The 11,815-nt window shown below is 40.4% G+C and overlaps 1 protein-coding gene across 1 annotated transcript; it reads left to right on the forward strand.

Annotated features, from left to right (window-relative positions):
• Positions 1 to 270: 270 nt before the first annotated feature.
• On the forward strand, positions 271 to 11,815 carry RABL3 (RAB, member of RAS oncogene family-like 3; the record flags this gene model as incomplete). The annotated part of the gene is made up of 7 exons (XM_009576494.1): positions 271 to 385; positions 1,571 to 1,700; positions 4,636 to 4,750; positions 6,291 to 6,441; positions 7,144 to 7,215; positions 8,312 to 8,350; positions 11,001 to 11,815. Coding segments are annotated over 7 exons (688 nt in total), but the record flags the coding sequence as incomplete, so codon positions are not given.

Consider the following 11,815-nt stretch of genomic DNA (forward strand, 5'->3'; position numbering starts at 1 on the left):
TCCGCCCACCCCGCCCGCCGCCTGACTGGAAGCGCCTGGCGGCAGTCTGCCCTGCCCTGCCCGTCTCCGGTCGTGTCCCCTGGGCCAGGAGTGGAGGGCCCCCGCTGGTCCTTGGGGCTTTGCTCCTTGCTTCCCTTTCCCCTTTGCCCCGGCCGTTGGGCAGTGACCGGTGGCCGTTACCCGCTACTGCCGGGACCATCCGCCTTTAATTAGTGCTTATGCCCGTCACCTCTTGGCCTTTTTACCTGCCCTTGTGTGATCTCCCAGTAGTTGTCCTCTGTGTGCACTTCCAGGTGTCGGAAAATCTTCGCTTGTTCACCTCTTATGCCAAAACCAGGTATTGGGAAACCCGTCCTGGACAGTGGGCTGCTCGGTGGATGTTCGAGTAGGTGACATGCCCGACCTCTCGGTAGCCCTAGCTTAACGTGTAAGGGAAGGGAATGGCCTTGACATTTTTTTCTTCTTTTCATTACTTTCCACCCCAGAAAGAGGGTGTGTTGCAGTGTTTTGTTTTGCTGTGAGCTTAATCTTTTGAAGCAAATAGTATTACATATGAGCCAAGCACTTGTGTGAGCAAGTTTTGACCCTACAAGGTTGTCGGAAGCAGACAAGGTACTTGTCATTTGTAGCGCCTCTCCTTACTGCAGTGGCCACTGGTGTGTTACAAGTCATGGAGCGGCCAGTTTAAGGCAGAAGGCACAGAACTCAAAGCACACTTCCCTGAGAAACACTTAATAAACAACGAAATTGTCAGCCAAACATACTGGGGAAAACCAATTTGCTTGTTTAATTTGAGGGTACTGAGCGTGACTATAGGGTTGCTTCTCTTCCTCTCTGCTTATTGCAGGACCTGCTGTTAGAGGAATGGTAATATTCACCTAATAGTTTTTCAGTCCAACCTACAGTCCTCATGGGGCGGTGATAAATGCTTTCTTCCTTCATCGCTCTTTGCTGTATTCTCCTTGAGATGCTATCCTAACCTATGATTCTGTCTTACTATCTATGGGTTTCATCTCAAAGAATGCTAAAATATATTTCCAAAATTTGGGGAAAGAAACATGGCTATCCTAGGTGACTGTGGAGCAAAACTATCTGGCAGATCCTGGGGCAGAAATTGTTGGTTGATTAATTCAGTTGAGATGTCAATGAGAATTTGGAGAGGAAAAAGATGTGGTTGGTTGGAATCTGATGTGGTCACCTGTGTTAATATTCTTGCAGGACTACCATGTGGGTTTTAACAACTGTAAGAAGTCATGACCTTACTTTTTCCATCTGCTTTAGCAACATGTTATTTCTAAGCACATCACGAGGCATTAGTTTTGTTAATATTGAGGTGGAAAGGGTACTCCCTGCTGACTCACCAAGCTCTGCTTCATGTAAGAGTTGTGGTATCCACTGCTTGACTCATTCCATCTCTCTTCTACTTGAGAGATTTGAAATGGTGTGAAAATGAGAACTGACAAATTTTTATCCAAGTACAACAATCCTTTCAGCTGAATGTGTAAGTGTTGTGTGGATTAATTCCTGTGAGCTGGTGCTGTGGTTATGTATAATGTGAATTTTTCATCAGATCCATGACTACAAAGAAGGGACTCCAGAAGAGAAGACCTACTACATTGAGCTGTGGGATGTTGGAGGTTCAGTGGGTAGTGCCACTAGTGTGAAAAGCACACGAGCAGTATTTTATAACTTGCTGAACGGTAAGTTTACTTGGGGTAAATCTGGTTTTATCACTGTTTCTGTTATGAGCTGTCTCTTGGTTCTGGGGCACGATTCCTTTAAGTCTGGCTGAGGGCTATATTGTTCTCTTTTCTGATTCCAGTACATTTATACAGGGAAAAAGCCTGGTACCATTTGTAGGCAGAACTTTATGGATTCAGTTTTGAACTGGAAAGCTGTTTTAGGCAAACCTGTGCAGATGAGCTTCATCAGCCTTTCACTTCAGTCTTGTGCAGCTGGTGCAGCAGGGAGTCTTTGAAGTTGCAAAGTGGGGTCCCTTCCAGCTACACTTGCAGACATAAAGGTTGCCTTCACCTTTGCAGGCCTGATATACATGCAGAAATATGATTTATATTTTCTTGTCTGTTCGGTTCCAAAACCTACAGCAGGGAATTAATTATTTGAATTTATATGAACTTTCATAGTTATATGCTACCCTGGCAAATTTGAACTGTTCTCCCATAAAATTGCAATATGCTGATAACCATCTTGCCTCTGCTCATTTAATTTGCCAAGTTATTTTTAATAATTGAATCTTGCAACTTGCTGTAGATAGAAAGTAGTATTTTATGCCTTCTGTTGAGATACTGACTTAAAAGGCCTAGTAGTTCATCTGTACCAGTAATAAGAGCAAATAAGGATTATAAACTTAATAATGCAGTATTTCAGTTGTTACTTTTTGGCATCCAAGGGTAGTTCACTAAAAATAGATGTATACCAGATAAACAACTGCTTCTGAAAATCTGTCTCAAATGTTCTGTTTGATTTTCATTTCTTGTTCCCAGTCATTTGAGGGTCTTTCAATAATGTGTTTAGCCATACAATAAACATTTTTGCTCTGTGATTATTTAACTCGTTATTTCTTCCTGCTTTCCCAGGAGGAAAACTGTGTGTAGGTACCTCTTGCTTATATTGTTAACCAGACATCTGTAAATAAGACGTGAGTTGAGTTGTGCCCTCAAAGCAAGCCTCTTTGGTGTATGAAAAAAAATGTATTTCTTTTTGACACCAAAGCCACAGTATGCCAATGAGTGTGGGTCAGACTTGGAAATATCCTAGAACGGCCCATTAGGAGATGAGATCTTGAACTTACGTGTCTGAATTATAATTGATGACGTTATTAAAATAGAGTTATTTATCTCCACTGCCCAAAAGATATTATTAGGCAGCTCGCATATGAAAACTGTTGACTTTGGTAGTTAGCCTTGACTCTCATTTCTTTCATTAGATTAATTCCTTCATTACAGCTTGTCTCACAAATTGCCTCTGTTTGACCTGATTTAAGAAGAGACGATGAATGGATTCCTTCTGCCTGACTGCTTGTGCTTTCTGGCCTTGCAGTGGTCTGAAAACCTGAGATCAGAAGGCAGTTAATGCGTGGTTGTGGCAGCATCTGTGCAATGTGTCAGTGACACTTGGCTGTTGACAAGGTTAGGTACGGTTTGCTTTTGGTTTGACTGCAGATCTTCTGCTTTGGTGTCCCTGTATCTGGTGTGTTGACTGTGATAGTCTAGGACAGTGACTAGGCAGTAAGGCTGTGGCTTGCAGACCTTAATGGGGGAGGAACATTTCCTTGAATAGTCATTGGTCCCACCTGCCCTTTTTTGATGTTGACATAGTCTTTTTCTGCTGGTGCAACTAACTGTGTAGGTTTTCAATGAAGCAGATAAGGGAACTGACCAATCAAAAACATAACCGAGGAAGAGTGTCTGGAGGTGGAGAGTGTTTCCCACAGATTACACAGCCTCTGAATCTGTTGCTGTAGGCCAAGTTATGTTGTATCAGGCTTTTTCTCCCTACGCTGGGGGTGGACACGCAGTTGAGTTGCCTTTTTATGCTGTTACTGAGATAAATGCTTTGAAATGGGGCTATGGTTGTGATATGCTGGGAACTCTCATAGGAGAGTCTGTGCACAGTTGTGTGGGGTAGTGGAGAATATTTGTGGAAATGTCGTTTGTTCGTAGTGTGTACAGTGGGTGGCACCTTTGGGAGTTAAGGTGAAAGATTAAATTAATAAGTTTTCTCCACCTGTGGGCTGTGAAGTGTGTTAAGAATGAATGCTGATGAAAATAAGGGGTATAATTCCATTTTGTCCTTGAATTCTTGATGGTTTGAAGTCTGGAGGAAGCGGGAACGTTCCACAGGTTGCAGAAGGTGTGAATAAATAGAAGATATTTGCTAGCAGGAGTTGGTAATTGAGTTAGGAAGTGTGGTTATCAGAAGTGGGTGTCTGTTAATAGCACAGCTAGGAAGTTTGGCTGGCTGTTTTTCTATCTCAGAATTTACATTTTGAAGGATCATGGTAATCAAAAATGCTAGAAGCTTAATCTTAAATACATGAAATCTTGTTAATTCATGTTTCTACCAGCCATTTGATGGACTGTGAAAGTTTATCGGAATCTGTTTCCCCTTTGGATACCTCCCCAAGTATGTAGCATTAGTTCTTGAAAATGCAGGAAAGCAATAGTGCTCTCTAAACTCTTTGAAACAAAGAAACAGCCTTTTGACTTCTTAGATGGCGTGACAAAAAGATAGTTATGTTTACCAATTAGGTAAAACAGAGAAAGGCTAAATTCTCTGCTGCAGTAACACAGAGTTTCAGCATCATTAGACTAGACAGGGAAGAATCAGGGAATGCATGCAAGCCTCTTGCAGATTAAACCCTGAGGTGGCTGTTTGTTTCCTCCTTTCATGAGATTTTTCTCTTAGCTCTTATCCAATTCCTGATAAGCAGCTTTAAAAAACCTGTTGCATCCTGATATTTTCAGCTTTATTCATTCACTGTAACTGAACCGATTACATTTCCCTTTCTTCATTCTCAGATATCTGGGAACCTGCAGATGTCATTTTGGTAAGATAAGGAAAAATACATTCATATCATTAAATTGCGTCTTGCTGCCTTCTCTTTCACTTTAGGGATAATTTTAGTGCATGACTTAACCAACAAGAAATCATCCCAGAATTTGTATCGCTGGTCTTTGGAAGCACTCAACAGAGATGTCGCTCCAACAGGAGTTCTCGTAACAAATGGGTGAGTGAAAAACATGCATGCAGGGTTAAGACACAATAATTCCAAGCTGTTATGGAAGTCTTTGTTCATCCCTAAGGCTGCTTGAAGTCCACATGAAATTAGATGTGGCTAGACTTTTAAGAGAAAAGAAAAAAATGGGGGGTATCAAAGAAAATTGCTGTTCTTTTTGTTTTACACTGCTGATCAGGCCATTCTGCCAGTAGATTCCCAAACTGTATGGCAGAGACCTTGCTTTAAGGAAAAAGATGTTGACTGCGTCCTTCATTTGTCTGAGGCCTCTGTGAGAGTGGGTCCAGTCCCTGATACCTGGAGACTTGTGTCTCTGTACTGACACGTGCAAAGCCCTTGTACAGGAAGTATCATGGGATGGCATGTCTCTGATCCAAAAGGCTTTCCCTCAATGCACCAAGACTGAGGAAGTTCACTTAATTATTTTTTTGGTTTGGGCGGTGGGGGAATTATTTCAGGAGTGTGGCTAAAAAAGAGCTTAGAAAACTCTGCTTAAACAACCTGTTCATAATTAGCTTTCCAACATCTTGTCAAGTGTTTCCTCCTGTATCTCTGTGCTCCTGTTATACATGTAGTCGAGGTTTTAACATCATTGATAAACCTCACACATGATCAGGGAAGCAATATAAGGGGTAGCTTTTTGTGGGAAGAGTATCAGTTGTTTATCTGCCTGTGCTGGTACACAGGTGTTTCTGTAGAAACATGAGAGAAGAGAAAGAGGGCTTGCACTATATAAACTGCAAATTTCTCCAGTTTTTCCACATACAGGTTCTTCACAATTGTTTTAATTTCCAAAAGCTTACCTTCTGTCAGGACAGATGCTCAGCCACTAGCAATTGCTTAGTCAAGTTGTTGCTGTTGGTTGTAAAATTACTTTCTAGAAATCTTGGTTCAGGTAAAAGTGAAAGACAAGTGTGAGGGGAATGATTGGAGCTTGGATTTGTGATGACATTTAATTGCAATATTATTTATTTTATAAAGGCTATCTTTGATTATTATTCATATCTGAATCAAAACTTGTTGGAATTCAACTTGTAGTGGCTACCTTTACTTGAATGTAGAAGAATTAGTAACTTGCCACCACAGAATTGTTATTGCAACCCTCATTGATCTAAGGTGGAAAGGGGTAGTGTTTCACAGTTGCAATTTATTTCATTGTCCCTCCTTAAAAAGTAGGAACTTTAGATGTTCAGAGATGCCAGCTCCCTGATCTGTCTCTGGTGGCTGCATACACTTGGTACAATACTGGAATTCCTGTTTCTTTCCTGCTTGTGTTAGCATTTCTTCTGCGGTTCATCTATGCCGATGCGGTTCATCGTGGTTTCTTTTCTCTTTCCTTTCAATCCCTATGTAGTGACTTAGATGCAGAAGCCCTTCCTTAATTTACAGATACAGCACATTCTCACTTAGATAAATAACGACCCTTGATAAAAATGACCGTTATTTGAAAGGGACAGGGAGCTGATGGCACCCCTGTGCCCACTTACATGACCATCACTTCATTCAGAATTGTATTTGTTTCCCTCATCAGTGACTATGACCGTGACCAGTTTGCTGATAACCAGATTCCACTGCTGGTAATAGGAACTAAGCTGGATCAAATCCCAGAAACTAAGCGGAATGAAGTTTTGACCAGAACAGCTTTCTTGGCTGAGGATTTCAATGCTGAAGAGATAAATTTGGTTAGTATCCTTGGTTAGTTATCACCAGTGTTGTTTTTCTTTTATATGGGAGTGATTCCGATTTTTAGTAAGTAAAGATGTTGTTACAAAAGTCGGGCTTTTGGAGATTTTCTCAGTAATGCTGGAGTCACGCACATTTCGATTGGCCGTCCCCCTCGCTTGATGAAAAGATCGTCTTTGTTTCACTATAGGGAGATATAGGGGGTGTTAGATAAGGTCACTGAAGCTTAGAATTGATGGTTGGGGGTTGATTTTTCTCTTCTCTGTTCTTAGTTCTGACACAGACTATCTTTGAATGAAACATCAAGATCACTTTATTTGTATATATGTATGTATAATGTGTATATATGTGTATAAAAATATACATGTGTGAATGCTTATATGTACACACACATGCATACACACGCATGCACAATCTCATGTGTAGCCTGTACAAATTATTAGCTGACTTTATAGCTGGTGGCAGAAGGAACACATGGAGTGCATAGGGGAGCACTTAGAATTCTCCAGTTGATTCACAGAACAGAAGTTGGCCTTTTCCCTCCAATGACTGTGGAGCAGAAATCAGCAGATATACAGTGTTTTCCCTAGCTGATTGGATGTGCATGTGTCAGGGGAAAGGGTATGTTGATTTCCGTGTGTATGGCTTCCTTGCGTTGATTTCCTTGTGCTTGGTTTGTTGTTGTCTTTTCTGTGTTCTAGGATTGCACCAATCCTCGTTACCTGGCTGCAGGTTCATCCAACGCTGTCAAGCTAAGCAGGTTTTTTGATAAGGTAAGTCAAGTCAATTAAATTATGTTTTGTTGTTCTATGTATTGAACACTGTCTGTGATGTGAACATGGAACAACAGTTAGCTGCTCCTTTCACGTTCCATTTTTTGAGTTGGTTCAAGCCAGGTGTGGGGAGGCCAAAGATTGGTCTGCTTTTGTAAACCTCCAGAAAATAGCTGATCTGCGTGAAGGTTTGATTCTTGATCTGCATAGACCGATGAAAAAGAACTCACAAATGTGCAAAGACGCTATACATATGCTTTTGGAATCCTTTGGGAGGCCGGAGGGTTTGCAGTGTGCTAAGGTGGTAATGTGGGGAGTTACAAGACTATGGTTAGCTCTATTGCTCCTGGTTGAAGCAAACCTTAGGAATTAAGAAATTTGGCATATTACTCTCTCTTCCTGCACAAGAGAGCATCAAGGCCTACTGTGAAAATGACAGAAGGAATGCTCTGGTTGAAACATCCCCTGGACAAAGAGATCATAGTGGAGCAGATCACGTCCTGTAACAGATTATGCTTTAGAGGAAATCTGGCCTGTATTTTCTTTGGAGGAGGGTGTAGATTGTATAGGGTGATACAAATCACTTTTTGATTCTTGGATTGATGGTACTGCCTCCATAGGTATCCTTCAGCACAGACAGTTTGTGCATCATTCTCAGAGAGCGAGTCAGGCTACCTCTTCTGGAGCATCACCTATGCCCAGGGGCTACTCGGAACCACTGGCATGGTTATGCACTTGCAGAATGAGGCTTTGCTAGTGCTCAGAACTGCTGTGCCTGCATGGAAGCGTGGGAACGACTGACTCTGATGCAGTAAGGAGACACCCAAACCATCACCTCCATTACTAAAGAGGACTAACTAAATTAGTTGTGCAGAAGTTGAGGATAACACAGCTTTACTAAGAATGGCTGGAGGTGGCAACTCCTTCTATGTGTAATAGAGCTTTGCACTTAAAGCAGTAGACCTGGAGCAGGGGACATGGATTCAGATCTTGTCCCAGTTAGCAGTGAGTTTCAGTGCTCATGTGTGACGTGTTGATTGGAATCTGAGATTATGCATATGCTGTGCCAGCTAAGATCATTCTCTGTTTTTCCCAGGTCATAGAGAAGAGATACTTCTTAAGAGATGGCAATCAGGTTTGTCATTTTTCCTCCTTTTTTTTTTTTTCGTTTCTCTGTGTGTAATGTGAACTGCTGACAGAGTCCTCTTTAAAACATGGGCTTCATGTGATTTAAATGAATATCTGTGCTGATAATTGAGTTTTTAAATCTGTGGGAGCACAGCTGTTTTGGATAGAAAAATGGCTGACTCTTGTCAGCTGAAGTGTTTGTCTGTAATGTGATTGGCAGTGAAATAATTAAGTGTGCTAACATAGTAGAAGTTGCAAGAGTGAGATAAAATGGGCAAATATGATCTCTTTCAGTTCTGTCAGCTTCGGGCTGCTTGGTTGCAGATTTAGGCCAGAGATGCTGTCCCGAAGGTCAATGAAAAGGCTTTTTTTGCACAGCTGGGACTAGCATTTCATGTTTTGTACAGGTAGTTTTCATAGAACCAGTGGAGCCACAAGGAAAACAGCAGTATGATACCAGCTTGTAATTCATTCCTAAATGATGAATTAACTGTTTTTAGTACAGTTGGTGAAGAACTAGAAAAATGACTTCCCTGGTTTGGGAAGGCCACTTCAACTTTTTGTGCCCCCGACCTTCCCATGTGCAGTCTACTATGCGGAGATTAGCGAGGTTCCATTTACCTCATATATCTGTGAGGTGTTTGCAAATTCCTGTGAATAGCACCACTGAAATACAATCAAATGTATCGTTAGATGTAGCTGTGCTGAAAGCCCCTTAGGGAGTGTGGGGAAAAAAATAGTCACAAATTATGAAATGTTTACTTTCTTTGAGCGTGTTTTTATGCCTTTTAAAAATAAATTTGCTTTTTCCTCTTTCAGTTCTGCATGATGCCTTTTTTCCTTCCCTCTCCCCTCCCCCCCACACTCTAGTGATCGGAAGTCTCCCCTTCATGGGGATAATAGCTTAATGCAGAAATCTGCTTGTGTGCTGGTTGTCTTTAATGCATGATGTAAGATTTTTATTTTTCTTATTTGATCATTTTTAGTGGCTAGCCAGGGATTAACTTTATATTTCTTATGGCTGCGTGCCAAAGATTACAGCCTTCTGATGACTACTTTCATCTGCCTCACTGAAAACAGCTCAAAAGCTTAAAACAAATCTTAAGTAGTGAACAGTTGTATTTAAAGAGACAAAATCCAAATGGGAATTGGAGATTTCATTATAACCTCTTAATGTTATTATTTGAAATTATCTACTTAATGTAAATCTTACAAATGTGTTTGTGGGTTTTCTACAATAGGTCTCTTCGATCACTCGTGTTTTGAGGTATTTCTATTACAGACTTCTTCAGGATGAAAAGAATGATAAGTTTGAAATTGTTGGTAGCTATGACTTCGATCAGATCTCTGATAAATAAATAATTATTACTCTTAATTAGACTTTGATACAAAAAATGCTGAAGCAGATAAGTTTTTAGCTATGGTGTCCTGCTACTTTTTAGTTTTAATGATTGCATTTTTCCTTTTTGAATTCCCAAAGCAGTTTTGATGAGACGAACCTTTGTGCAAAATCTGCCTGATTTTTCCCTTAGAGATGATTGCTTTTCAGAGATGAACAAAATAATTCCTGAATGAATACCTTGCATATCTGTTTGAATTTGGGGCCTGAAAGCCCTAACTAAATTTAAATTGTGGGTTTTTTAGTGGATTTTTATTTTGGGTAAGCTCTTTAGCTTTCTCAGTTTAGCACTGAAGTGTGTAACCTAAGCAATCTACTTTGTATTGTAAATGACATTTTCGTCCCATGCCATCCATACATGCCTATGTTCTCCTGGCGTGATTTGTAGTGCTTGGTTGACACCTTCCTTTTTAATATACTGTATTTCCTGTAAGAGTGTGGAATTGTTTTGGCAGGATGTGTTTACTGGGTCTGCTGTTTCTGCTTGTATGTAGTTAGATATCTAAAAGTTATTCTGGACTGTAATCAAATAGTTTTATGATGCCACCGATAGGACAGACATCTTATACAGTATTAGAAAGCAGTGCATTTCTTTCTTTTGGGGGATTCACAGGTGCATTGGATTGCAAATCTGTTTGAAATACCCTTAAGCCAGAGAAGCTTCTGATGGTTTCAAGTAGATTTTCTTTGTAAACACTCATTGTCAGGGTGTAAGCAGTGTCTACAGATTGGCTGCAAAAGCAGGAGTGCTAATCCTTTGTATTGTTGCAGCCATTTCTATTCTGATGGTTTTCTTAAAGCTTTCAGCAATTGATAAAACTGTACTTTCAACTACCAGTGAAGTGCTGCATAAAGTCTCAACAGCTGTTTTACAGAAGTTGGTAATACTATTTAATAGTTTTAAAAATGAATGGTGGAGAAATTCTTATATGCATTTGAATCTGGGGGGAAATACGGACTTTGAAATCTATAATTAACTGGTTTAGGATTTGCCCAAGAAGTTAAGAAGTTTCATTGTAACCTTTGCCAAAAAGCCTTAAGGAGCTCCATAGAACAAATGAGCCATACTCAAGCTTTGCATCTTGTTTACTTGATGGTGCTCCTCTAGCAGTAAGCTTGAAGCATTTTAGTCCTGATTCGGGAGACAGCGTGGAAGAGGAAGGCATTGTTGCACTTGGCTTGGTAACAGGCACTCGAATGTGGGCTAGAGGGAGCTTATGCTGATTCTGACATGACGACTTACCTTTTCTGTCTCTAGATTCCTGGCTTCTCTGAAAGGAAAAGGTTTGGAGGGGGAACACTGAAGAGCCTTCATTATGATTGAATACTGAAGAAATGGAAGATGACTTCTCCGAGTTCCTAACGACATTCCCATTCCAACTGGATGCTTAAAGACAATAATGCTTACGTCAAGCAGAGTAAAATGATATTACGCTTTGGCCAGGTAGACTGCTGAAGCTACTTTTGCTGGAAAAGACTTGGCGAAGATTTTCAAAAAATCTAATCTGAAGCCGAGAGTGTTTCTTAGGATTGCAGGCTGTCTGGATATATGGGAACATTTGGGGAAAGTGTGCAATAAATTGAATGCCTCTCACACTGCTGTGGGAAACTTTATCATACACAGCACGTATATGTGACACCTTTGTCTCCATTTTGGAAAACTTATGGACAGTCTTTGCAATGAATTACATTCATCTTATCTCTCAAGGAAAGATGACACTGAGTGGGCTTCTCATTTACAGTAAAGAGAACAAAACAAGTGAGCAAAATGTAAGGATGGGTAAGGAATAGTCTGGAAAATAATAGAATGCCTTCATTAAATGAATGGTGTTGTCTCACCTGGAACACACTGTTCAGCCCTATTCAAAAAGAATAAAAGAAATAGGCAAGAGTTGAAAAAAGATTTGAAGCCTTAAAAAGAAAATCATAAGTAGAAAACAAGTGGTATTAATTCTGCTGCTTAAATTAAAATTGTTTACTTTGGAGAGTTCAAAGTAAATCAGGTACTCCTGTTTATGTTTTCAGAACTGAGTGTGGTCTTGTTCTTAATATTAAATTAAAAGGCAATGCATT

The sequence above is a fragment of the Fulmarus glacialis genome, unplaced genomic scaffold (genome assembly GCF_000690835.1).
Source record: "Fulmarus glacialis isolate BGI_N327 unplaced genomic scaffold, ASM69083v1 scaffold3914, whole genome shotgun sequence".
Classification (NCBI taxonomy): Eukaryota; Metazoa; Chordata; class Aves; order Procellariiformes; family Procellariidae; genus Fulmarus; species Fulmarus glacialis.